Raw genomic sequence first — 27,513 nt, 5'->3', positions numbered from 1 at the left:
GAAGGTGTAGAAAAAGATCCCCATCATCGCTGCTGGGGATACTGATGCAATAGGTTTCTGATGGGGAAGAGGGTTTGGATTTTCAGTACAGACTACAGGTAATTCTGGGCAGCAGGGCTGGCCTTCTGGTGTCAGGAATGCTTTTTGGCTGCAAGTAACAGAGACTAACCACCAATGGCTTAAACAAGGAGGATTTTATTTTTATTTACAAGAATTCTATAGAGGAGGATGGCTGCTGGCATTGGCTTGATCAAGTGACAGTAGGTACAATGTCTGTGAGATTCTCTTGGCCTTTTTTCTCATTGTAGCAAGATGGCTGCTGTGGTTCCAGGCATCACGTCCTCAATCAAGGCAGGAAGAAGGGAAGGGCAAGGAGGTGTTACCCAATCTGTCTCTTTTATCAGAAAAAAGTAAGCTTTCCTAAAAAGCCCCTGTTAGACTTCCTCTTAAATTTCACTGGCCATACCTGGTCACATGGTCACCCCAAACTGTAAAGGAGGCTGGAACAGTGAGAATCTGGGTTACAGCTGCTATAGTGGGAGGGGGCTGGAGAGATGAGTTGGGGCTGATCACTGGGGAGTGAACAAGCGTGTCTGCTGTGGCTCCACGGGACAGTGTGGTACTCGAACTCCCGTCTCCTTTGGGGGCTTTGTCTCCAGTGACTTGCCACCTCTCTGGAGCACCTCTGGGGCCCACTGAGTGAAATCCCGAGCATTCCCTTGGAGGGACTTCACCATCCTAGGTGCTCTGTCTCGCTTCTCACATGTCTGAACAGAGACCCTGAGGACTACTTTGGGGAAGCAGGGGTCTTTATTTAGGGACTGTTCATTTGTAGCATTATTCTCGCCTGGCAGACATTTAAAACAGCATTACCACCTTCTCACTAAGACCGTCACATTCAAGAGCCTTTTAGAAGCTCAACTTCAACACACACACACACACACACACAGCCTGTCCATATTCACAGCCCATGGCTTACATCACACACAGGAAGAGGATGGCTTTGGTCACCCTCCAATCGCCCCGTTCGGGGTAAGACCAGGATGATGCCTTTCCTCCCACCTTTGTTCCAGGTATCACACAGCATTTCAGCGGCAGCTCTTTCTGGCAGTCTTGGCGGGATGGAGGGTGGTGGAGGGAGTGGGGTGAAAGGAAGTGCTTTTCTAGTATGGCCCTGTCACCTTGAATGATGAGTTTATGAAATCAGAGGCAGGTATTTTATTCTTCAGGGGAAAAAGAAACAGGCTTGGTTTAGTCTCTAAATCTTTAAAAATGGGATAGGAGCAAACAGTTAAAACATCTGGTCTCATGGGGGAAGGAATTTTTGAGGAAGGAGTGGATTCAGTGGAGCTGGCCCAGGTGACAGAAACCAAGAAGAGGGTGGGTCTCAGGTGCAGAGGCTGGAAATGGGGATTCAGTGGGGCCAGTATGTAAGGGTGGGAGGCTTCAAACTCCTTTTAAATTTCAAAAACCTACAGTAATCACTGTGTATTTGCTCTTCAGAGGCTTTGGGAAAAGGTTTAGAAAAAAAGGTTGTTTTGGGGGGGGGGCGGTTTTGCTAGAATTGCATCATAACAGTGTGGTAAGGAATGCAGATTGGCAATTATATACATCCCTGGTCACATAACAGAATTTGCTAGGCCAGAGTCATCCTAGGCCCGGGGTTCCTGGGGTGGCGTGGAAAATAAAGAGCGCTTTGGGGCTGTGGAGGTAGGTGGGAGCCTCCAGGGTAGAGGTCCATGGGAATTGAGGGGCAGAGATGGCTTTAGGCATGATGTTTCCAATATTTACCACCCCTGGATGCTCGAGCCTTGCTGCATAAGGTGTGGTCCTCGGACCAGCAGCCGAGGAGCTTGTCAGAAATACGGAATCTCAGCCCTCTCCCCAGACCTGCTGAATCAGAAGCCGTCTTTTAGCAAGATCCCCAGTAATTCAGAGGCACAATAGATTTTGAGAAGCACTGCTCTAGGCTTCTAGGAGCAGGAAGGCTACAGCCCTGGCTTGGTGTGGTTGCAAGGCCTGGACAAGGAGGGCGGTAGAGGAGAAAATAAAGGCGTGGGTTGGGGGGAAAGGCTGGTTGGTTAGTAAGTATGCTTTGACCTGGCGTTACAGGAGCCTTCCTCACCCAGGACAGATACACTTGACCCCTTCTCCCCTCGGTGGCTTTCCAGGCAGGCGTGAGATGCTCTGCTTAGCTGCCACACCTCTGGCTGCAGGGAAGTTCTCTGAGCCCTGGGAGCGGGGCTGCCCAGAGAAGGAGGGCCCGATGGGGCCTGGGCAGAATGGTGGGCTTGCTCAGCCAGAGATGGGCCGTGCCTCATTCTCTCAACAATGCCAGAAAAATCTCCGCAGGGCTCAGAAGCCCCTTCGGGAGAGGGGCCTTGTAAAAGTTTTCCTCGCCGGGGCTTTTTGGAGCAGGAGAGATGCGTGCTCAGAGGGAAAAGCCTGGGAGCTGAGAAGCCCCCAGCTTTGGGGGGAAGGGGTGAGGGGTGGAGCTGGCCCTCTTGGGGAAATGCATTTTACAGGAGCCAGCGTGAACATCACAGATGTGCCAAGGCGGGGGCCCAGGGCAGCCAGATACAGAAGGGCTGGAAGAGGGTGTGGGGGCCGAAGGCGGGCTGCAGAGGGCGCTGGAGCTCCAGCTCTACAGCGCTCTCTCTTCACTGGTCAGTGTGGCGATTCTGCGCAGATTCTCCCTGACTTTAATAAATTCGGGAGCACGGTCCTCCTCCTTTTCTGGTGGCTTTTCCAGCTGAAGGAGAGAGAAGCAGGTGCGAAGTAGGTGGGGGCTATGGGAATTCCCATTCTCAAAAGCCACTGGGTTTGGACTGGGGGTCCTCTCTGGGGAAACAGAACCAGGATCAGGTTTGCCACCATCCTGGTACCTGGGGGGACAGAGCACGAGACTATGTGCTCTCCCTGACACCTGATTCAAATTGCTTACCTCGTCTGGGCCCTAGGTTCCTCATCTCTAAAATGGGAACTTTACTGGGCTCACAGGGCAGTTGTGAGAAGGAAATCAGAATCAGCATACAATAGATTGGGCCAATGAGGAAACGGAGGTTCAGAGAGGGGGAGCCACTGGCTCAAAGGCACACAGCACAGGGAACGGCAGAATGAGGACTCAGACCGGGGCTGGTTTCCTGGTCGAGTTGTCATTTTGCTCCTTTTTGTCCACTGTGGCCAAAAGCAGAGCTCCTCCCTGGGCCAGGAGACAATCTTGGAGGAGGCGCGGGCTGGGTTTGGGCCCCCCACCCCCAACCCACCTGGTTCAGCCTTTGCTGCCGTCTCAACAGCTCCTGCTCAAAGGGACACTGCAGCCGCTTGGCCTCCAGCTCCTCCTTCTTCTTCTTGATGAGCTGGTTCCGCCGGCGGTGCTCAAGGACGCGCTGTAGCTCCGGCTTGCTGTCCACGCCCAGGCCCCTGGGGTTGCGGGAGCCATTAGGAGATTCCTACTTCCCCCCACCCCAGTCAGGGCTGCACCCTGAAGTGACATCAGCCTACACCGTTAACTCATGCAACGCTCGCTCGTGGCAGTCCCGGGAGGTGGAACCATCACTGTCCCATTATACAGAGACAGGAAGTGAGGCTCCTAGGACTTAAGACATCAGTCTAAGTCACAGCTATGAAGGGGCTGAGGGAGACCCAGGCCTAACTGCAGAGCCCAGGTGTTGAGGTATTTTGGGTTATTTTCTCAGGTTAAGTTTCTAGAGGTGGAATTGCTGGGTCAGGCTCTTTTAAAAGATTTTGGATACATATTTCCACCTGCCCCTTAGAAAAGGTTATCCAGTTTATACTTCTGTCAACAGGGTACAAGAGCATCTATTTGTCCCTACTAGTCAATCTTTCTATATTTGAGAATCTGGTAGGCAAAAAATACTTGCTTTTCATTTGTTTATATTAGTCACATGGACCAGACTTTGAGATTTTTGTCAGCCATTTGCATTTCTTCTTTTGCGAACTAACCATACCTGTCTTGTGTTAATTTCTCTTGATGGTTTTTTTAAAAGAGATACATATATATTAATTTTTGTCATTTATATTGCAAGTATTTTCTCTGATTTGTCTTTAGGCCTTTTTTAAATTGTGGTGGTTTTTGGACATTGCAAGGGATGACTCTAAAAGGCAATCTGAGAAAATAGTTGTAATACACAGTCCTCCATTTCCACAAAGCGAATTAGTGATTGGCTGACTCCAAAGATACAGAGGGCCGTCTGTAATAGGCCCTTTTATATATAGGGCGCTTGAGCATCTGTGGCTTTTGGTTTCCGTGGGGAGTTCTGGAACCAATCCCCTGCGGATACAGAGAGATAACTGTACTAAGGGAAGGGAGGGACAACATCGAAGATGCAAAATGATACTGGAAGGAGGTATGTTTCACAGAGCTGAAAACTTGAAAGAAAATCACAGCCTGTGCCAATACCAAAAACGGCCAATAGAGGGAGTTGCGAAGGCGCTGCGGCCTTCATCCTGGTGCTGGTGAGCAGGGAGGCAATTCCCAGTCCAAGACTGCCTCTCGTTGTGTCCCCCTGGCCTCCCTGCTCCACTCCTACCCCCTCCAGGACTGTAACACACCGAGGGTCCACAAGTCTCCTCGGGCCTACCTCACAGTTCGCTCCAGCCACTCTGAGCTACTCCCGTTTCCCGTCCATTCGCACGTGCTCCTCCAGCTGCTGGGGACAGACTTCCTCCCCGGCCACGCCCACCTGCTTGCCAGGCTAAGGCCCGCCCACCCTTCAGGCCTTAGCAGAGGCATCACTTCTTCCAGGAACTCATCTTGGAGCCCTCCCAGTGGCCTCCTCAGGGGTCCCAGGCCCATTTGTGCCCCCATCAAATGTGCCCCATCAAAGCACCCACCTGCTCTGTGAGGGCAGGAACTGGGTCCTATTCCTTCTTGTCCCCCCAGGTCCGGGCATGGTGCCTCACACACAGTAAATGTGAATGGAGGGCAGGCAAAGGGGGGCAGCTGGGTGTGAGAACAGGGCCTGTGGACCTTCTCAGTGTCTGCTAGTGACCATGCAGGGCACCCTCAGACCACCCCCCCCCCAGCCTCTAGGAGCCCCAGGCTGACTACCGGGCCTGCCTTCCATGAAGGGCACCTCCGCAGGCCCCAGCAGGCCAGCCAGGCACCTGCCAGGCTGAGGCAGCTGAGCTCTGCTCCCACCTTCTGTGGTTCATGAGCAGCTCTCGGTGCAGCTCCTGGTGGCTCCGGGAGGCCTTGACGGGGTTCAGCAGCTTCTTGGGCTTGATGAGCTCAGGGTTCCACTCTCTGTACTCTGGCGGGGCCATCAGGCCTCCGATGTCCGCCCGCTCCCTCTGGATCTCTGAGTACATGGAGGCTGTAGGGATGGACGGGGGAGTTGGTCAGAGCTGGGTGCATAGGCTCCCCCATCCCTAGGGGCACAGGAGAAGGCGAGGGTTGGGTGTTAGATGGACCTTGGCCACCCACTCCTGCACAGCCCTAGGCAGCCTACCTGACTTTGGGAGCCTGGGTCTCCTCACTTGTGAGATGGAAATATTTGAACCTGTACACAATGATGTGCGACTTGGTCACAAAGGATGGGCTGACACGTGCAAATGTTTTTAGCCTGACTTTGAAAACCATTTTTCTCCCTCCTGTAAAAAGAATTGTTTATGAGCTCCTATCAGAAAAAAAGCACCCTCTTATTGTGCAACTTCCCTGTCCATACTTCCACATTCCCTCGTGGACGGGTCCAGCCTTTCACTAGATGGAGGAGGAGTGTGTGAAACCCCAGGACTGCTATGTCTAATCACAAAGGGAGGGTTGTCATCTTTCATGTAGATGTCTGGCTTCTCGATGGCCTCAGTTCTACCACAGTAGCTTGAAATTTGTCAGTTTCCTTGAGTGAGCAGAACAGCTCCCTCCTCTCCGAGCTGGCTCCCTATCCTTGAAGTGTGCAAAAACAAGTCTGAGAGTGAGTGTGGGTGAGAGGGAGAGAGGAAGACGTCTTGAGAAAAAGTCTCGATGGGGTGACACAGCCTGGCTACTAGCTGCACAGAGTATTTAGAGTGAAAATCACTGGCTCTGCCCCCTGCATGACTCCTGCTTGTCTGAGGTTGAGCCTGTACTGGCTGCTAGACTCTGGCAGGCTCTTGTCTAGTATATCATAGGCACTCAATAAATATTTGTCAGTAATTGATAATAAGACCTCTGAGGTTGTGCAGTGAGGAAACTGAGGCTCGGAGAGGGTCTTGGGGAACCAGTGTCTCCCTACTGCACCCACCAGGCTTCAGTCTCCCTCTTAAAAACCACCAAACCCCATGTTGCCTGTGGACAGAGCGTCACTGCTTCCCTCCCACTGGGAAAAGGATGAAAGCTATTCTCCCCCGATGAACGGGGGTTCTCCCAGTAAACTAGACGGGATGGTGGTTTGTGCAAGAACCTGGAAGTGAGTAATAGCTCACCATGGGGTTGGAAGACACAGAAGGAGGGTGGTTTGATGGCATGTAAATTGCAAGGTGACCCGCGGGGATTGTAGGCATCAAAGGGGAGGGACTATGCTTTGCCAGACACGTTTGGCATTTCTATTATTACCTGTTGTAGGGCGCTTTAGGAGGGCTAAGTGAGACCTAATTTGTAAAGATGCTGTGTAAATTGGAAAAAGTGTTAATCTAGCTACGTCCAAAATATCTTACAATAATTAAGTGTCAGAGCCTAGAGACACAGTTGCTATTTCTTTCTTGAATTCACATTCTCAAAACTTTCTAAAATGAGAATTCTAATTAATTTCCTTCCTTTTTTTTTGTAAGGCTGTTTTTCAGGTTATATCCTTCCTGTATCCAACCTTAAAAAATGACTCTGGCAGTGTTTGATAGTTAAAAATGGGCACTTGACAAAATAAACAGTTGGCTATATCAGTCCCCCCCTTTAAAAATGTAGATATTTTTTAGTCTGTGAGATTAAGGTGTCTGAAAGCCACTGCATTTGAATACCCTGAATCACACTGGAGTTTGGGGAGATTTTTCCGCTGCTGCTGCCTTTTCCCATTATCAAGTCTACCGGTCTCTTAACTGAGTAATTCTCAGCTACGTACTTACCTTTCTATGCCCTCAGGACTCATCCCATGCAGGCCATCATCTCCCCACGCGGCCTGCCCTTAGTCCCTGTGTGCCCCAAACCTTCCAGAGCATCATAACTGTTATCAGTCACACCATCTTTAAAACAACTGTGTGTTGCCAAAGCGATCAGGCAGGAAACAGAAATTATATAAATTCAGGAAAGAAGGCAGAATTAATATTTGCATAAGGTATCACTCTATACCCAGAATTCTGAAATAGATTAACAGAGAAGCAACTGGAACTAATGAGAGAATTCAATAATGTGGCCAGATACAAAATAAGTACAGAAAACCATAACAGGAACGATTATTGAAAAAGTACATAATAATACAATTATTCATTCATCCCACAATGTTTGAGTTCCTATAATTTGCCAGGTATGGTAGTAGATGCTGGACACACAGAAATGAACTAAGCAAGCAAGGTTCCCCCTCCACAGAGCTGACCTTCTACTAGGGAGGCAGACAGCAAACAGGTACAAAAACCAACACAAATCAATGACTGCATATTGCCCAGACTCAAGGAACCGGGAGGACCCTCATTCAGCCAGGTGCAGCGGGCGGGCTTCTCTGAGGAGGTGACCTTTAAGATCTGAAGATTGAGAAGGAAGGAGGCTGTGTGGGGCAGAGGGATCAGCATGTGTGACTCATGTACCTTGAACAAGCTTGGTCTGTTCAGGGAACAAAAAGGCATAGTGTGTCTGCAGTGGCGTGAGGGAGCGACAGGGAGAGTGTCCCGAGTGAGGGTGGACGGGTGATTGCAAGTAGGGGTAAGATTGCGCCTGAGTTTTAAAAGGTCATTCTCGCAGCTCTGTGGGGCGGGGGGGTGCTTCCAGCAGGTTTTGGGAATTTTTTTTATATGACTTTGGTTTCTTTTACTTCCAATGGGCAGCCTCTGTCTTTCCCATTAAATTCCAGAGGAAAAACATCTGATTGGCCAAGGTGAGGACCTTCACCCCAAAAGGTCAGTGGCTGCTCTGGGGCAAGTCCTCCGCCCCACTCCCCTCACCCCAGGCTGCTTGGGCCAGGTCTCTCCAGCTAGGGTGTCCTGAGAGATCCAAGCCCCTTGGGAAAGTGACCCTGATGGGGCAGAGGTAATGTAAGCGTAAGGTCATCTGTGCAAAGAAAAATATGGATGCCCCAAGGAAGAGCTGGCAGGGAAGGACAGGCCGATTGAGGAGAAAGTTGAGTCCTAGTGAACATCGTTCCCTGGTTGTCAAAGAAAAGCTGAGCGAAGCTGAGGTGTATGGATGGGGGAGCCCATAGACCCTGAGTGAATGTCGGCTCAGTCCCTGCCCAGCCTTGGGCAGGTGTACCTACCCTCTGCAGCAGGAGTCCAAAAACTACAGCCTTTGGATCAACTCCAGTCCCCGTCGAACACAGCCCTACCCCCGTTACCTACTGTGTACGGCCGCTTCCGCGAGAACCGTCATGTTGAGTAGGTGTGACAGCTGCTCTCGATCAGCACCCTTCTTCGTGAGGTGATACTTGCATGGTGCTCGGCAAGTGCCTAGCACTGAGTCTAGGACTCCGTAAGTCCTGGCCACCAGGGCCGCTACATACAGCGAGGCAGGTTGTGCACCGAACGACTCCAGGGCCCCACTCCTGTGGATGAAACTGAGTGGGGATCCTGGAATTGCAGTGTGGCCACCCCATTAGCTGTTAACCATCACTATTAAAAAATCCCATTTCTAGTTTTTGATTGAGGTTCTCATTCTCCTTAAAACTACTGGTTAAATCAGTGACTCTTAACCCTGAATGCATACTGGTATCACCAGAGGAAGTTATAAAAATTCTAATTCCTGAGTCCTACCCAGGGATTCTGATTTAATTGGCCTGGGAGGCAGCCTGGCCTTTGGGATTTTAAAAAGCTCCCGGGGTGATTCCAACAGTCAACCAACTTTATAAATCATGAAGTTAAAATATATATATATAAAGAAAAAGAAAAAATCAGGCTTCTTGGCTTTAGTCTGAGTGATTTTCAGCTGACTGGTTGGCCTGGCTATCACGGGCAGGTCTGGTCTGAGTAAGGTCACAGTTCTTAGCAGTTGTATGACCTTGGATGGGCCATGGGTCTTTAACCTCCTGGACCCTTCTCCTCTGTGAAGTCAAGATGCTGTGAAGACGGAACAAGCTAAAGTGGAGCGAAGGGGGTCGAGGGAGCCTGAGGTGACAGCTAAACTGAGTGTCTTGCGTGTACAATGGGCAATGGGCAAGCAATTCTCACTTAAGATGTGGGGCTGACCTCATCTTTGGGGGTGGTAATTCATAGATCAGAGGAGAGACTGGGAGCTTCTTGCTTGGTTCTTCCCTGGTTCTGCTGATGATGCAAGAGGTCCCACAGCTCCCCCCAAGAAGCCCCACGCTGGGCAGGGCTCAGCTAGGATCGCTGACTGCTCCCAGCTTGAGCTTCCCAGCCACTAGGGCATGTGTGGCTAATGTTAGGGGGGCAGCTTTGAAACCAAACACTGCTGCCCCTCGGGCAAAGGAGAGCAATAAGGAGAGACCCACGTGCCAGTGCATCCTGAGAGCAGCTACGGAACCCTAAGCTGTCGAAGGCTCTCCCCTGCCCTGGTGGTTCTGGTTTTGTCTTTTTGGTGGCATCAATTCTAACAAATGACATGAGGCAGTAAAGCAAAGGGGTTTAGGCAGATGTTTTGAAGGCGACAGACTGGCTTTGAATCATGGCGGCACCCCTTCCTAGCTATGTAACCTTGGGCAAATAGCTTAACCTGAGTCCCTACACAGTGGAAATAATGCTAAAACCTACTCACGGGGCTGTTTGGACGGTGCAATGATGTAATGTGTGTGATGTGCTCAGCCCAGTGCCTGGCAGTGATGCTCACCAGAGGGGACCTGTGGTCCTCCTATCCTGAGGGGACCTGTGTTGAGCACGTGACATTTGATAAAGGCTCACTGACCTCCATCTGAATCTCATCGCCCCAGGAGGGAGCCAAGGGTGTTATTACTCCCATTTCCTAAAAGAGAAAACTGAGGCTCAGAGAGGCCAAGCTACTTGTCCAAAGATACACAAAACAAATGGCAAAGCTGGAGCTTTCAGACTCCAAGTTCTGTGCTCTTTCCACCATTCCACTGTCTTCCAGATGCAAAGTGTCTTTCAGCCAACAAAGCAGGTTTACATCCCTCTTCTCTCTCTGGACACTCAAGAAACCCCATTCAAGAGGCAGTGTGAGCCTGTTTCATAGATGAGAAAATGGAGGCCTGGTAACCAGAGGATTCCTATCCCATACGAAATACAAACTCTCAGCAGGGAGCCCCAGCAGCTTTGGCCTTAGGCCAGAATCCACAGGCCTGTCTGCCCACAGCTGGTCTTTGTTTAGGAGGGGACCAGCTGGTGGCCTTTACTTCTGGGGGTGTTGGTCAAAGTCTTCACTCCTCTGCCCTCCCTCCCCCTGCCTTTGTTCCTCATTACTGTTCAAGCTGCTGGGCTCAGAACACAACTCGGGATCTCCTTGGATCAACATTGCATGGAGTGGAGGGGCAGAGGAGAAGAGAGGCTTTTAGAATAACTCTGGCGAAGGAGAAAGAGGCATTCAGTACAAGTGACAAGCGTGGCCGCTGGATTTCCTAACCCTTCTTGCTTTTTTCCGCCCAGTGGGGAAAGTGCCCATTCCTATTTCACTGGCCAGCAACCAAGGAACAGTGCATCTGAGAGCCTCCTCCAGATCTCCAGCCGCCCATGGCCGATGCCCGGAAGCCCCGTCGGAGCTGCTGTCCATTGGGGTGCAGCCTCCCTACACCATGAGAAAATGACTCAAGACAAACTTTCTGAATATTTTGTCTTGAGTCCGCTGTGACCTCCTTGTTTGTAAGGTCTCAGTGGGCACTCAGGGTTTCGAGTCAATTCCATAGCAAGTTCCAGGGCTGGACACGGGAGGTCCTTAGTGAGAGTATTGTGCATTTGACAAAGGAACAATGCCAGCAGACCAGACATCCGTGCTGACCACCAGTGGCACGGTGCCTCTGGCAGTGAGATCCCAGCGGGACTTACCACCAACAGAGCTAAGAGCCACTCAGGATCCAAGCCTACCAGAGACAAAGGTACTGGAGCTGCCTCACAGCTGAGAAACCGCTAGGTTTAGAAGCAGTTTCTAAAAGTGACGTGCACAATCCTATAACCCCTGAATTTTGGCCCAATCCCAGCCTTGCCTCATACTGCAAAGTGCCGGAGCCAAATCCCCCAGAAAGGTGAGCAGGAGACATAACCACGCACTCCCCATGTGCGCGTCCTGCGCTCGGCACCTCACAGCCACCTCCTGAAATCCTCACAACAGAGGAGGTAGGTACTACCGAGACCTTATTTTACAGAGGAGGAGATGGGCTCCGAGGGGGCACCTGATTTTCCCAGGTCACACAACCAGCAAACGAAGACTCTAGAATCTGAGCCCAGCCGCCCGCCCACTCAGCTGTGCCACCCACAGCACTCGGGCCCTTTTCCATCAGGTGAGAGAATTACAAGCCTTACACAGTGAACTTAGGTGAGGTCACATCATACATGACTTCAGAGTCATCTCAGGATTTAGAAGACAGATCAGTAAGAACAGAGGGCTGAGTCTAGGCACTCCCTGCACTTCTGTCCTTTTCCCAAACCCAGGGTGCCAAGAGGCACACCCGAGTCAGTTCACAGAGAGGGGACGTAGCCCCGGTACCTGGGCTCAAAGAACTCTGCTCCCCTGACAGCACCCCCACCCCGGTGCGCCCTCCTCCCGGCACCAGACCCAGCTCAGCAGCAGGTGAGACAGAAGAGAAATGGTCTTACTTCTCGGCTGTGCTGTTGGGACGGGAATTCGGGCGCAGTGTGTCTGGGTCCTCACTCCACCGGAGAGTCCCAGGCTAGCAAGGAGGGCCGCCTCTAAAGGGCGGTTCTTAAAGCCCTGGGGATGATCTGTGCCAACGAGTGAGGCAGCTCCGCATTCCTGTTTATTCTGGTATCAATAAAAAGGAACTGTTGCTATAGTAACGGGTATTGCACTTGGTACTCGGCCACTTCCCCGATGCGGAACACCGTGTCCAAGCCACATGCCGGGAGGCACAAATAAACACCAATTTTGTCAGACTGTTGAGGAATAAGAACATGCCAAGCTTTGTTCTGAGCAAGGCAGCTCATGTAGAGGCATTTCCCTTGCTTCTAACGGGAGGGTCAGCAGGAATGCATCCCGGTACTTCCCTGATGGAGGGGGAGCCGAGCCTCCCGCTGCAGTGCCCAACTCCTCAAGAGAAAACGGCGCTCAGTGCAAAAGGAGGGGAAAGAAACTACGTTGAATCAGTTCCAGGTCATCCACTGACAGGCCAAAAACTCCATCTATCTTACTTACTTGATACCCTGAACTTCAGAGAGAAGCCAACAGGACGTTGCACAGGAGAGAGCAGGGGAGCAGAAGCTGGCTGGCTCTGGGCCACGATGGCCCTTGTGTCAGCCTCTGCTGAGCCTTGGTTTCTGTGTCTGTCAAAGGTGGAGGGTGGTCTTAAACAACAGGGCGGTGGAGAGAAAACTCCAATGAGATGACATTAGTGAAAGCATGTAGTCTATGCTTTTCCTACAGAGAGAAGTAGACTCACTGCGATCTGACAGCAGGGCCCCAGCACGCAGCACTGTGCCTGGAAAGGAACTGCGTTCCACAGATCTTGGCTCAATGAGTCTGTGTGAATGTGAAAATAAAGAATGTGTAGCTGCTGGAGGCTAATGTGGGTGTTTACAGATAATAGAGGCATTCTCCTCCTTTCAGAATCAGTGTTCACTTGAAATTATTTAAGTGTTTTCTAGCTTTTGTCATCATCCTTAATCCCCTTAGGAAGGAAGCTGGCATCTACCAGTTAACCGTGGCCCTCTCTAAAAATAAGTAAAACAGATCCAAAGGGGAAGAGGTAAAGTTATCATGTGCAGATTACCTGATACTATGTATAGAAAACCCTAAAGATGCCACACAAAACCTGTTAGAACTGATAAATGAATTCAGCAGGATACATGATTAATATACAGAAATCTGCTGCATTTCTTTACACTAACAAACAATGAAGTGTCAGGAAAGAAAGCAAAAAACCAATCCCATTTAAAATCATATCAAAAAACACCCCTTAGAATAACCCAAGGAGGTGAAATATTCACACGTTTGGAACTATAAAACATTGGTAAAGGAGAATGAAGATAATTGAAAGAAATGAGAAGATACCCCATGCTCTGGGATTGGAATAATTAATATTGTTACAGTGGCCATACCCAAAGCAATCTACAGATTAATGCAATCTCTAATATCAAATTGCCCATGACATTTTTCACAGAAATAGAACAAAGAATTCTGAAATTTATATGGAACCATAGAAGACCCCGAACTGCCAAAGCATCTTGATGAAAAAGTACAAAGCTGGAGGCATAACCCTTCCAGACTTAAGACAATACTACCAAGCTACAGGTAATCAAAACAACATGGTATTGGCACAAAGACATATACATTAATAGAATAGAGAGCCCAGAAATAAACCTCCAAACCCACGGTCAATTAATCTTCAACAAAGGAGGCAAGAGTGTACAATGGCGAAAAGGCAGTGTCTTCAGCAAGTGGTGCTGGTAAAGCTGGACAGCTGCCCGTAGATCAATGAAGTTAGAAGACTCCCTCACACCTTACACAGACATAAACTCAAAATGGATTGAAGACTTAAATATAAGACATGATACCATAAAGCTCCTAGAAGAGAACATAGGCAAAACATCCTCTGACATAAATCATAGCAATGTTTTCTTAGATCAGTCTCCCAGAGCAGAAGAAATAAAAACAAAAGTAAACAAATGGTACCTAGTAAAACTTTTAAGCTTTTGCACAGCAAAGGAAGCCATAAACAAAATGAAGGGGAAAGACAGTCAATGAACTGGGAGAAAATATTTGCAAACAGTGCAACTGACAAGGGCTTAATTTTCAAAATAGATACATATTTTGAGTTCATACAGCTCAGTATCAAAAAACAAACAACCCAATCAAAAAATGGGCAGAAGACCTAAATAGACATTTCTCCAAAGACTTACAGATGGCCAACAGGCACAAGAAATGATGCTCAACATCACTAGTTATTAGAGAAATGCAAATCAAAACTATAGTGAGGTATCACCTCACACTGGTCAGAGTGGCCATCATCAAAAAGTCTACAAATAATAAATGCTGGAGGGGGTGCGGAGAAAAGGGAACCCTCCTACACTGTTGGTGGGAATGTAGTTTGGTGCAGCCACTATGGAAAACAGTATGGAGATTCCTTAAAACAGTTACCTTATGATCCAGCAATCCCACTCCTGGGCATATATCTGCCCAGACAAAACTGGAAAAGACAAACTTTAATTCCAAAAGATACACTCACTCCGGTGTTCATAGCAGTACTGTTTACAATAGGCAGGACACAAAGCAATCTAAGTGTCCATTAACTGATGACCGGATAAAGAAGCTGTGTTTTATATATACACACATATACATATAATGGAATACTACTCAGCCATAAAAAGGGATAAAATAATGCCATTTGCAGCAATATGTTTGGACCTAGAGATTATCATACTAAGTCAATCAGCCAGAGAAAGACAAATATTATATGATATCACTTATATGTGGAATCTAAAAAATAGCACAAGTGAACTTATTTATAAAACAGAAACAAACTCACAGACATAGAAAACAAACTTATGGTCACCATAGGGGAAAGGGGGCAGGGATAAATTAGAAGTTTCGGATTAACAGATATACACTTCTATATATAAAATAGATAACAAGGATTTACTGTATAGCACAACGAACTATAGTCAATATCTTGTAATAATCTATAATAGGAAAGAATCTGCAAAAATATATACATATATATGTTATAACTGAATCACTTTGCTCGACACCTCAAACTAACAATATTGTCATTCAACTATACTTCAATAAAAAATGCAACTTCGGTCCTCTTTGGCCTTTATGTTATTCATTTAATGAACTTCTATTGAGTACTGTGTTCCTGGCACTGTTCCAACTGTTGGCGATACTGTGTGATGAGACAGTGTCCCTGTGCTCAGGTAACCTACATTCGAGGTGAGGTTTAGACAGAAAAATAAGGAGACAGAAGAAAATGTTAAGATATGATGAAAGCAAGACTGGGCGAGGTGAAAAGGAGGGACTGGGAGCTTAGGAAGGGTGGACAGTGGGGAGGGGACCTTTGGGAGGCCTGAATGGGGAGGTGGAGAGCATTCCAGGGCGTGGGCAGAGCTAGTGGAAAGGCCCCAGGGTGGGAACGGGCTGGGTGTGATGGAAGGAGGCCAGGGGGGCTGGAGTGCTGGGCGTGCAGGGAGGTGGGAGAGGGAAGGAAGAGGGGTCAGGGACAGGTCTGCATGTCCTGGGATCCTTGGTCCAGCCTGCCATCCTAGAGCCACTTCAACTTACAGGGTCACAAATTCTCTGATATAAAACAATTTTCTGGAGACAATGTGTGTTCTTTTTTGTTTCTTCTTCCTAAATTGTTCTGCTCACTGTACTTTGAATGGTGCCTCCCCCAGCTTCGCATCCTGCTGCAGCTTAACTTCACTGCATTCTGACAGTGGAAGACTACACCAGATTCTTGTCAGACACTCTTCGCTGCCCCTGGTCTCCACCCACGTGTTGTCCCACTGTGCAAACGACTAGTATTTGGGGCATCTCCCAGCGCCCACAGTGGCTTGTCTGAACCAGTCCCAGTGTCCTGACAGGTGGAGGAACAAGAGGGATCCTTGGGCAGGAGGACTGCCAAAAGCCCACAGCCTGGGGCAGACAGATGCCACAGTCCAGCTCGCTCCAGAGAAACGAACTTGAGTCCTCGTGTCAGCAATGCCCCCGATTCCCACTTTGTGTTCCCCTTTAAAATTTTTTTTTTAAATGGAAGTACAGTGAGTTTATAATATGTCAATTTCTGGTGTACAGCAGTGTCCCAGTCATGCACACAAATATATATATTCATGTTCATATTCCTCATTAAAGGTGATTCCAAGATACTGAATACAGCTCCCTGTGTTATACAGAAGAAACACATTCCCTTTGTTAGAAGACTGATGGCAGCCCCAGAGCAACTGACCGCCAAAGAGTTGGGCAGGAATCCCCCAAGGTTGGGTGCCATTTTCCCCAGGCAGCTGGGACTCATGGACTTCTTCCACTAAAGCTCTTCTCATAGTCCACCCCGTGTCCACACCCATCAGGCTCACCTACCAGACCGCCAGCCGGCGGCAGAGGCCTCACCTTATTCTTTTCAGTATTCCTGTCCCAGTACCCAGGTGCCCAATAACTGCTGTTGACCAGACACCAAAGACACATACCCCTGAGCTTGGAACAGCACCCCCTTGCTGGCTGTGTTCATGCATGTGTGCATGTAACTGTGCATGAGCTCAGCAGCCACCGGATCCCAAGCCATACCTCATGAGTGAGAAATTATGCTAAGTTCCATAATGGGATGCAGTCAATAGCACATCTGTGTATTGCCCCCAAAAGATGCCCACTACATGTTTGGTAAGAAAATCAAACTGCAAAATCATCTCCAGTCTGATTCCTCTACCCTTTCCCCTGCCCAAGATAAAAAAGTGTATACACAGAGAACCAGTCTGGAGGCACATACACTGAGCAGTTAATGGAGGTCAGTTCTGGATCAGCGTACCTCCAGTGTCATTACCAGCCATCATTTGCAAAGAGTGTTAACATGAAATTCCTGGGCCATGCTTCTAGATTACTGTATTAGAACCTATGAGGGGGAGCCTAGGACTCAGGATTTTTAACATGTCCCCCGGGGGATCTGTTTATATTCAGGAGCCTGAGAACCACTATTCACTATTCTATAGCATAAAATTGTAGGCCCTTCTTTGTCACAATATTTCTGTAGTGTTTGTGGCTTCAAAAAAACAAACAACAAGTATATATTGCCTTTGTTAGAAAAAAAAAAAACACAGAGATAAGAACACAGGAAGGAGTAACCTTTTCCAACAAGCTAAGGTTATGCTTCACATCTGGTTCAGACACGTACATTGTGCATATTGGGAACTAGTGGCCTTTTGGGCAAATGAGCCTTTTAAGAGTTGACTCCAGGTAATGGCCAAATTCAGCTTCAGTTGCTGCCTCCTGCCTTGGTCTGTGTGGCTTTCCGTGGAGGTCTTCCCATTCTCCCGCAAGGCAGGACTCTGGAATACAGGGGTCTGGGGATGCGAACTTTTGCTCGGCCCCATGGAAGACTGAAGGGGGATCCCAAAGGCTGAGCACACTCCCCCCACTCCCCTCCCGTCCCTTTGAAGTTTGTTTTCTTGGGAACCAGAGGAGCTAAATGCAAGAGGGTAGTGGAGACCAGGAGAGGAAGTCGTGAGTGGGAGCTGAGGAATTCTCCTCCATCTATACTGGGCTGGGGCTGCAGCTTGCATTAAAAAACTCCAAAACCCTCTTCCTTTCATTTTGCTCTCCCTTTCTCCAAGCTGACAGGCGCCTGGAGCAGCTTATCTGAGCCCACAAACATCAGACAAGAAGTTTCCATGGCAACTCAAAACTTCCTCCTCAGCCCTGTATTCAGTCTAAGTCTCCAAGGCCCCTTTTCAAGGTCTCAGTGAGATTTCAGAGAAGCCACTGACAAAGCATTTCTTAGGATCCAATCTTCCTCCCACCCACAACATACTCTGCTGAAAGGACATGGCGGGAGAAGCTGTACTGGCCGAAAAACTTGTCACGGGATCCGTGGAGAGATTATAAAAAGAATGAGAGTTGCCTTTACAACAAGTTTGAACCAGGAAGAATTTACCCAGTGGAGGGATTTCAAGCGTGAAAACAGGAAACTGTGAGGGAGTGGGTAAGAACTAGGAGTCTTGTTTCAGAAAGCTGGCTTTCAACCCAGCTGCAATTAGGCATGGTTAATCTGGTCTCTTAGCTGCAGAAGGACCCTGGGGTACCCCAACTTCCAGCATATTTTAACTCACTTGTAGCCAGTCAAGAAATGAACAGTCGATCAAGACATGGGGAAGGGGGTGTGTGTGTGTGTGTATGTGTGTGTGTGTGTGTGTGTGCAGAGGGGAACCTGGGCAGACCACGGCTTGTCAAACCAAGCAAATTTCCGTGATTCCTAGCAGTGGGGTTGCCAGATGTAGCAAATAAAAAGGCAGTATGTCCAGCTAAATTTGAATTTCTTATAAGCAAATAATTTTTTAGTGTAAGCATACTTGTACAATATTTGGGACATACTTACACTAAAATATTATTCATCGTGTATCCAAGATTCAAATTTAATTTGGTGCCCTGTATTTTACTTGGCAACCCTACCTGGCAGGCAGGGACAGAAGCCATGGCTGCCCATCCGGGTCAGAGAAGCACAGTTGCTGACGCCCACAGACATGGGGAGGTGTCCCTCGGTCCATGCAGCCAAGAGACGCTTCCCTCCCTGCCAGGAACCTGGCCTGAGCTCCAGGTAAGATGCAGGTAATGAAATTCAGGTGGACTTTTACTACAGCACTGCACAGCTTTCCCCTCGTGGCCATGAGTTATTATTCCCCAGAGGTGACCCTTCCAGCTCGGTGGTTAAGAACATGGGCTCTGGTGTCAACCTAGATACCAATCCTGGCTCTACTGCTGGACAGCTAGGTGACCTTCAACTTCCCGTTTCCTCATCTCTAGAATGGGGCATGGGAATAAAGGAGATATGGCATGGGAAGCCCTCCACACAGTGCCTGCCACAGAATCAGGGCTCCAAACTGGTAGCAGTTAATGTAATAATGCACTTAAAAACAGTAAGATTTTCATCCAAGTGAAAAAAGTGGGATTAAAGACTAAAGCCAGTACAGTCTCAGCAATGTAAAACAAACACACAACCACACACACACCTTGCAGAGCAAAGGCCCAGTGTTACCAGTGGCTGATTATGGTTTGTGGGATTATGTGTAAGGCTTCCTCACTTTATTCTCGATTTCCCAAAATATTCATGATGAGTATGTGTCACTTTAATACTGAGAAATTTTTTAAAAAATAATCTGGAATGAAACACTTTCTGAAATTGTTACTATTACTTGATGCATGACTTGAGGCTACTGTAAATGAAAAAGGCGGCCATCTTGGGTTTGATTCTATAATCCCGTCCTTGGGGGCTTCTAATGGAAGGGGGCTCTTGCCTCTTTCACTCAATGGCCCAGTTGGGTCCTCACCCCTTCTCTTACTTCTTGCTCTTTCTTGTGTGAGACAGCCAGAGTACTGGTCCAGGGGCACATGGCCTGGGGTTTGAATCTCAACTCTACCCTTGATTGGCTGTGTGACCTCAAATAAGTCATGTTGCCTTCCAAGCCTCAGTTTCCTCATGTTTCAAATGGGGGTTAATACTACTTACCTCCCTGAGAAGAGGGACATATCTGTGTTACTTATCAGCCCTTCCATAGGGCCTAGTGCATAATAGCGATCAGTAGATATTGGCTGAATGAATAAATGAATGAAGTTGATGACATGACAGATGTACAGCATTTGGCCAAGAGTACGGCAGTACCTAGTGACTAGCAGTTATTTGCCATTATTACTATACTCCGAGGATGTGCAGACTTGGCATAGATGGACCGAAGTTTGAATGTGTCTTCTACCCGTTAGTGGGATAGAAAAGTTCCCTTAGCAGGACCATGGGCATGCTGCTTAAACTCTCAGAGCCTCAGTCTCCTCATCTATTAAATGGGGATGACAAGTGACCTTGCAGAATTGTGAAGACTGAGTCAGTGACACGGTGCCTAGCACAGTGTAAATGCTCCCTCCACTAGGCTCCAGGAACCCGCCCGTGCTCCCTTCCTGCCTTGTAGCTGTGTGGTACAGTTACCGGGCAAGTATGTGGCCCCTGGACTGACCTTGGTATGTCTGCTGTTCTGGATGTGTTGCCAGAAAAATGTTTCCCTTTGAGTGAGGCTGGTAGCTGCAACTCCAGGTTAGAGGGAACACAGGATCTTCAGATTTTAGAGATACCTTCTCCTAATCTTAGAAGATAGAGACGCATGTGAAGAGTACTTTGTAGGGACATGTTTGGAGCCGGTGTTTAAAATAAGCGTCTTCGAGTTACAGAGCTCCTGGCTTTCTGCCTGCCCTGGCTCAGCCCGATCTAGGACCCTCCCCCAGGAAGGCGCCACCAGTCCTCAAGTCTTGGCCAGATAGTGCTTTTGGACGTAGAGAACCCTTGTTTCAAAGTTCCCAAGCAGTAACTCCGCGGCGGGATCTCTCCCGGGCGCAGCCAGTCTCAGTAAGTAAGAAAGGCAACGGGTCCCAGAGCAGCCGGCGTGCGGGCCACGGGGCAGCTCGCCCCGCGCTTCTGGCTGCGGGGCTCTGCGGGCAGGACTACTGCGTGGGGTGCGTTCCTTGCCCAAAGCAGAGGGTAGCTGCCTCGTGAGCCCACGCCCCTTGGCATCTTCCAATCACGTGCCCTCAACTGGCAGGGAGCCGGCAGGAGACCGATTTTCACCTTCTCTAAACGTCTCTATCCAAGCATAAAGTCCAGAAGGAAACACCAAAAACGCTTACTGTGGGCATTCTTTTTCTTCTTTCTATGTCCCTGCGTTTTCCAAATTATGTTTATACTGACCGTATATTAAGTTTGTTTCATTTTCCCAAATACATCTCTTATTGTCCTCAGTAGAAAAGTAATATATGCTTCCAGCAAATGAGCAAAAAGACACATAGGAAGAAAACACTTACCATAACTGGCATCCTCAAAAATCAGCACCCATTGTTTCTTTCCAAATCTTTTTCTCCTTAAATGCATACGTCAAGAAAAACAGTTCCTCGCCTTCCTGTGTCTTGCCCTCCTTTCCCGTCACTGGACGTCAGTAGCCCTTCACCAGTGGGCTTCTGCTTCGCTGCGCCCCACCGCATGGACCAGGCTTACCCGTCCTCCCACGCCTACCTACGCCTTCGCGCGCGGGCCGAGTCGCTGCCTAAGAGGCCGGCCAAGAGGTGGAAGCTGGCAGGACTTCAGCCATCAGGAAAGTTGTGTGTGTGTGTGTACTCATACAGAGGAAGATCTCTAAGCGAAGATCCCCAAAAGGACAAACGTAGGAAGGAAAGAAGGAATCAAAGCAAGCAAAGAAGAAAAAAACTAAACAGAATGAAAGAAGGGAGGAAAGGAGGAAAGCAGAGCAGTGAAGAAGGACCAAGGAGCCTAGCGGAGAGCTAGCCAGCCAGGCGCTGAGAGCGCTGCGCCCGCAGGGCCCTCCCGCGCTCTCCCCGAGGCCAGGGGCCGGGTAGCTTTGCCCCCACTTACCCGACCTGAGCAGCACGGCCCGGTAGAGCCCCGTGGCCTCGGCGGGCCCCCGAGCCCGCTCGCCCAGCCTCTGTGCCATGCGCCCTCGCGCCGGACTGCGGAGCGGCTGCTGCAGGCTGGAGCTCACGGCGGAGCACAGTCCCGGGTCGGAGCACCTCCGCCTCCGTGAGACCGTGACCGAGGTCCAAACCCCGCCGCGGATCAGGTTACAGCGGCGGCTGGAGGGGGAGGGACCGGGGCTAGGGGCAGGGCAGGTATCTCCGTCCAGGCAGGAGATACGGCGCGGTAAGTATCTGGCCTGAGGACTCCAGGCCTTGGGGTTCCAGGGCCAAGGCGAAAACCCAGCATCCTGATTTCCAGCCTCCGACTCCTACCTATTCTTCTCTGTTTACCTGGCTGCTGGCTTGCTGAATACTACAAGCAGGTGTGGGGTTCTAAATTGCCAACCTTGGGATCAGATCCCAGCGCCACTAATTAACAGCTGTGTGACCCCACGATTTGATTATCTAACCTTACAGTCTCAGTTTTCTCATCTGTAAAATGGGACAACCCATAATACTTATCTCTTAGGGTTGTGAGGGCAACCAACACATATCTGTATCTCTCTCTCTTAGAACAGTGGCTAGTACAGTCTCTTAGTACAGTGGCATTTTAAAAAATGTATTCCAAGGCGTCCTGGGGTGGGTGATACTGAGAAGCAGAGGGCTTCACTGGGGGGAAGAAAGTTGTAGTAGCAGCTCCATGGGATTCCACAGGACTGATTTCTCTGGCTTTGTGAAATCCCTTTAACATCCCGAAAGGGGAGGCCCAACCAGAAGTCTAAATATGAAGGGAAGGGTAAAGTAAACCAGGCAGTTTGGAAGATCTGAGAAACTGATGATTTTGACTGTCTATTGTGTCTGGTGCTGTGCTGTTTCTTCTAAAACAAAAACTTGTGTGTGCTTTATGTCCTATTTTGTTTCATCTTCACAATCCTATGAATTCAAGTCTATTAGTCTTCCAATTTTACAGATGAGGAAACTGAAGCTCAGAGAGGTTAAGCAGTTTATCTGAGGCCACACAGTGTGGAGCTGGGATACTGTCAGGTGGTCCGACCTCAGACATGGGCCACTCTGCTGCCTCTCTGTTATCTCATTTACTCTTCACAAAAGCCCTAACAGGTAGGTATGATAACATAAATGTAGGAATCCCATTCAAGATCCCACCCAGGATGTCACCTTAGGGAGGATGTAACTGAGACTTAGGGAGACAAGTTGAATTGCTCATGCTCAAAGAGTTAGCTGGAGGAGCCAACACCCAGTCCAGATCTCCACCCACAAAACTAATGCCCCTGAAATCTATAGACCCTTGGAGCTGTCCAAGGTACTGGGTAGCTTCTTTTTAACACTGTGCCTGTGCACCAGAGAGTCTTGAGCTGGCTACTGGGGCCTCGGCCACACAGTACCGCCTCCTCTGGCCTCTGTGTCCCTTCCAGCCTTGGTACCACCTCAGTCAACTGCCAACCAAGTTGTCTCTGGCTCTCCCTTGACCACTGCCCAGGCCCAGCCTCTGCTCTGACTCAGAGGTCTCTGTCACCACAGAGTCCCAAGGACCCAAGTAACACACTTTGATCTTTAGGTACCTCATTTGTTGGCCAAAGTGATTATGTTTCCCATAAACCACTAGCCACTATGAGTGCCAGGCATGATGCCAGACATTTGCCATTCACTATCCCATATCCATTCTTCAGAGGATGAAATTATATCTCATATACCATTTATCTCATTTAACCCACTCTTTGATCAAGCATGGTTACTCCCTTTTTAGAAATGAGGAAAATAAGGCTCAAGTGACTTGCCCAAGATGATGTAACAAGTTCATAGTGGAGCAGGAATCTGAACCCAGATGGTGCCAAAGCTTTTACTCCAGGGGGGAAACCAAGCCAGCTGTTGAACAAGGTGAGGGTTCAGAAAAATTATGACTAAGGAATGTGCTTCTACAGAGCATTACAAAAAGATTAACTGGACGCACCCCCAAGGAGTTCTAGGTGGGTCTGTCTTACCTGAGCCGTTTAATCTCTGCTTCTCATTTTCGTTGTGAAATACGGCCTGAGGAGAGTATTCTTTCTGTGAATAGAAAGGAAACGAGTGGAGGTGAGGACCTTCTGCTCCTTGGCAGGAGAGGAGTGAAGACATATTCATAGTGTCCCTGAATCTTGACCACAGAAGCAATTGATCAAGGTCAAAGCCGTCTCCAGAGAAACAAAGTCCTACAGTCTTTGGAGAGTGTGAGAGTGAGTGTGTGAGTGTGTGGGTGAGAATGTGTGAGTGTGTAAATTGGAGAGTGTGAGTGAGAGTGTGTGTGGGTGTGAGTGTGTGTGTGAATGTGAATGAGCGTGAAAGTGTGAGTGTGAGAGTGAGAGTGTGAGAGTGTGAGTGTGAGTGTGAGAGTGTAAGAGTGTGAGTGTGTGAGTGTGAGAGTGTGAGTGTGAGAGTGTGAGTGTGTGTTGAGCACCATTTATGCTTTTGTTTGTTTTGCAAGGGGAAGTAATTAGGTTTTATTATGTACTCCTAGAAGAAGTGCTGGGGATTGAACCCAGGACCTCGTGCGTGCTAAGCATGCACTCTACCACTTGGGCTATACCCTCCACCCATGCTTTTTTGAAAAAAGATTTTTTTTTTTAGAAGTTTTAGATTTACAGAAAAATTGAGAAGACAGTACAGCATTCCTCATACCTTGCACCCACTTTCCCTATTATTTCTGTTATTAACATTGCACACATACATAGATATACATGTGTGTATTATGACACATCTGTTGTAATTAGTGAACTAATTATTAACTAAATTAACTAATTATCAACTAATGGACATTCTTATTAACTAAAGTCAATGCCTTATTCAGATTTCCTTAGTTTTTACCTAATATTCTTTTTCTATTCCAGGATCTCATCCAAAATACCACATTACATTCAGCTGTCATATCTCCTCAGGCCCCCCTTAGCTGTGACAGGTCCTCACAGCCTGTCTGATGCACTTGACAGTTGTGCGGAGTACTGAGATCCGTGTTCTTTTATGCTGAGGTCTCATTGTACTGTTACTTCCACCTGGACTGCCTTCTCTCTGCCTTCCCGGCAGACTCCTCATCCTTCAAGAGCGAGCTCAGAAGGCTTCAGGGTTTGGTCCTCAGTGTCAGTTCTGAGACACCTTTTCTTCTCCCTCTACTCTCTCATGATTTTAAAAACAACCCTACGCCAACAATTCCCAAGTATGTTTCTAATTCAGACTCTTGCTCTGAGCTTAAACTCTGTCCAACAGGCTATGTGACATCTCCTCTTGAAAGACTAACAGGCCCAACTCACCAGAGCCCAGACAGAATTCTTGACCACTTCAATCTCCAGTCTGTTCCTCCCCTGTGCTCCCATCTTGTAAGTGGCTCCGCTCCTGCCCTACTGCTCAAGCAGGAGCCTGGGGGTTGCCTTGCCATGTCTGCCTGCAACTCTGTGGTCCTCAGATCACCAAGGCATGATCAAGTCCCCCTCCTGGGATCTCTTCAGTCCATCCACCTCTTCCGAGGTGCCCACCCTAGCCCAGGCACCCCTGCCGCATGCCTGGATGCTACATCACTTGCCCTCCTTCAAACCACTCTCCAACAGATTCCAGAGCAAGCTTTTAACATGTAACACAGACTCTGATCCTGCCCTCCTTAAAACCCTCTGGTCCTTCCCTTTTTACTTGGAATCAAACTCACATGCCTTCCCCTGACCTTCAAGACCTCTGCAGCCTGGCCCCTTCCTGCCAACTTCTCAAACCCCATTTATTTGTTCCTTCAGATGTTCAAGGGCTTGGGATGCCTTAGCGAAGAAAACAAAGGTCCTTGACTTTGTGGGGCTGACATTCTCGTGGGAGAGACAGACAATAAATACAATGAGTAAGTGAAGTAGATAGTATGTTAAAAGGTGATAGATACACGGAAAGAAGGAAAGCTAGGGGCAGGGAGGAGTGGGTGGTGGTTGGGTGGCTGTGTGGTAATCAGTGGCTGCTCAGAGGGGCCTCACTGAGAAGGTGAGATGTGGGCACAGACTTGCAGGAAGCTGGGCAGTTAGCCACATAGATATTTTGGGGAAGAAGGGCGCAGATGGAGGAAACAGCTAGAGCAAGTGTCCTGAGGCTGGAGTGCCCAAGTGTTCAGGGGACACCAAGGTGGCCAGGGTGGCCGGAGTGGAGGGGATGCAGGAGCAGTCATATGCGGGAAGGTCAGCGAAGAAACCGGGACCACCTTCCTCACGCCCCCACCCCTCCAGCCCCTAGGAACCACTGGGGTCCCTGAAAGCCAGGCCGTCTCTCACTTCCCCCCTTTTTCATAAGTGGTCCCCTCTTCCTAGGGGGCTATCCCCAGCTCTGCCTGGCTACTCCTTTTTATCCTTTAGGTCTTGGCTGAAATGCCACTTCCTCAAGGAGGTCCCCCTTCATCACATGATCCCACAGCACCCCAGATTTCTCTTATATTAATATTCACCACTGAACTATGGTTGAGCTCTGTCTCCTCCACCAGACTTTACTCGCCTTGAGGAGGGGACTGGGTGCTGTTCATAGCTGTCTCCCCAGGGCCTGGTCCAGGGCTGGGCTCAGATTGGATGCTCAGTAATGGTTTACTGGAAGAATGAATGGATGAATGAATGAATGAATGCACCTGCATGGGGAGCCCTGGGCTCTAGGAGGAAACTGGGTAATCCCACAGAGAGTAAATCAGGGCCAGCACTGAGGCAGGCCCCCGTGCTGCCTGCCCAGGGGTTACTTGGGGTGGACAGAAGGCCCTGGGGTCCTAATGTTTCCCTGGGGTCCTCCCATTTTGAGCTCTGCCACCAAGGAGGGCACAGAAGAGGGAGGGTGTTTGGGATTTGGCCAAGCTTCTTTTATGGTTTAAACAAAAAGACTCAAAGGACAAGTAACCTCATTTGTGGAAGAAAATTCCAAGGCACAGAAAAAGGACCTGCTCCAGAGGCCCCAAAGGGGATATGAGCTGCTTCTCACATCTCCCCACATGTGCCTGGGAAGTGGGGCTGGGTCCCAAGGGCACCATTAGCATTACAAAACCAGAATTTCATAAGGAGCAGCTCCTAGACTCTAAGTTCAAAGAAGTGTCCCTTACACTCCCACCAACCCTGCCTGCATGAAAATCTTGTTGGAAAATCAGGCCAGCTTGTGTCCAGTGAAAGCTCAGTGATCACGGAAGAGTCCTTCCCTGCAGTGACTGGAGTTCAGTGAGCGAGCAGCCCCTTGCCAAGGCAAAGCTGATTTGAGAGGCCACCTGGGTCTCTGCTGACGTCTTACGGGCCATTGATACTCTTTTCTAAGGACTGTGTTGATAAATACAGCCACTTCTCATCTGTTCACACCGTTTAGGGACTGAGAATGCTGGCTCAGGTATCATTTTGGTTGGTGAATATTAGCACCTACAATTTCCAGAGGAAATACTATTGTATATTGCACAACATACCCAACTGTGGCTGAACACAGCTCAATGACGGCTGAAGCCAAAGACATTCACATCTCTCCTGTCCTTCCTGTGACCACCACCTGCTTCCTCTCACACCTCAGTTGCTGAGAGAAACCTCTTACAGTTGGTCCTTGGTGACCTTCAAAGAGCCTGTCCCCAAAGTCTCCTTTTCTTCACTTGGCTCCGCTGCTTCCCCTGGAGGCTGATGTCTGTGTTTGAGATGCATCAAGGAGACCACGGCACCATCACACATGGCCCCTAGCCTTCCCCACGGGGCGTATGCACCACATCACACCTCTGGGATATTGCTTTGTGAACATTTTAAAATTTCAGGTATAGCACACGTCCATAAAGTGCACTGACCTTAAGTGCCTAGCTCAGTGCAATACTGCATGTGTGCTCACCTACATAACCACTTCCAAGATCAAGATACAAAACAGCCCTGCACCTCAGGGGGCTCCTTTGTGCCCTTTCTCATTCAGTGCCCGCCTTCTCCCAGAGTAAACATTGTTCTGACTCCTATCACTGAAGATGTGTTTCTCTTGTTCTAGAACTTCATATAAATGGAATCAGAAAATTTACTGTTTGGCATAGATGCAGAAAACCTCAACAAAATACTAGCAAACAGAATCCAACAGCACATAAAAATATCACACACCACGATCAAGTTGGAGTCATCCCAGGGACAAAAGGATAGGCAAATCAA

At 48.8% G+C, this 27,513-nt stretch overlaps 1 protein-coding gene across 4 annotated transcripts; it reads right to left on the bottom strand.

Annotated features, from left to right (window-relative positions):
• Positions 1 to 175: 175 nt before the first annotated feature.
• FAM107A (family with sequence similarity 107 member A) lies at positions 176 to 21,462 on the bottom strand. 4 transcript variants are annotated; one of them, XM_010980943.3, is made up of 4 exons: positions 21,330 to 21,462; positions 5,165 to 5,339; positions 3,267 to 3,423; positions 176 to 2,752 (listed from the first exon to the last, which is right to left on the bottom strand). In XM_010980943.3, the coding sequence occupies exons 1-4, from the start codon at positions 21,406 to 21,408 to the stop codon at positions 2,645 to 2,647; spliced, it is 519 nt and encodes a 172-aa protein (XP_010979245.2). In that variant the 5' UTR covers positions 21,409 to 21,462; the 3' UTR covers positions 176 to 2,644. The 4 variants fall into 4 exon arrangements, with proteins under 4 accessions (XP_010979245.2, XP_031326505.2, XP_031326506.1 ...); XM_031470645.2 differs by lacking the exon at positions 21,330 to 21,462 and adding an exon at positions 20,765 to 20,987; XM_031470646.2 differs by lacking the exon at positions 21,330 to 21,462 and adding an exon at positions 11,860 to 11,997.
• Positions 21,463 to 27,513: the final 6,051 nt, after the last annotated feature.

Source organism: Camelus dromedarius, chromosome 17 (genome assembly GCF_036321535.1).
Source record: "Camelus dromedarius isolate mCamDro1 chromosome 17, mCamDro1.pat, whole genome shotgun sequence".
Lineage (NCBI taxonomy): Eukaryota > Metazoa > Chordata > Mammalia > Artiodactyla > Camelidae > Camelus > Camelus dromedarius.
This window is presented reverse-complemented; position numbering and strand designations above follow the sequence as displayed.

Excerpts from the sequence above, each read along its gene's own strand:
- FAM107A (XM_010980943.3), bottom strand. The coding sequence starts at position 21,408 with ATGGCACAGAGGCTGGGCGAGCGGGCTCGGGGGCCCGCCGAGGCCACG. Across the intron at positions 5,340-21,329 it reads GGCCGTGCTGCTCAGGTCGG|CCTCCATGTACTCAGAGATC; the intron begins GTAAGTGGGGGC and ends CCATCCCTACAG. Across the intron at positions 3,424-5,164 it reads CTGCTCATGAACCACAGAAG|GGGCCTGGGCGTGGACAGCA; the intron begins GTGGGAGCAGAG and ends CCGCAACCCCAG.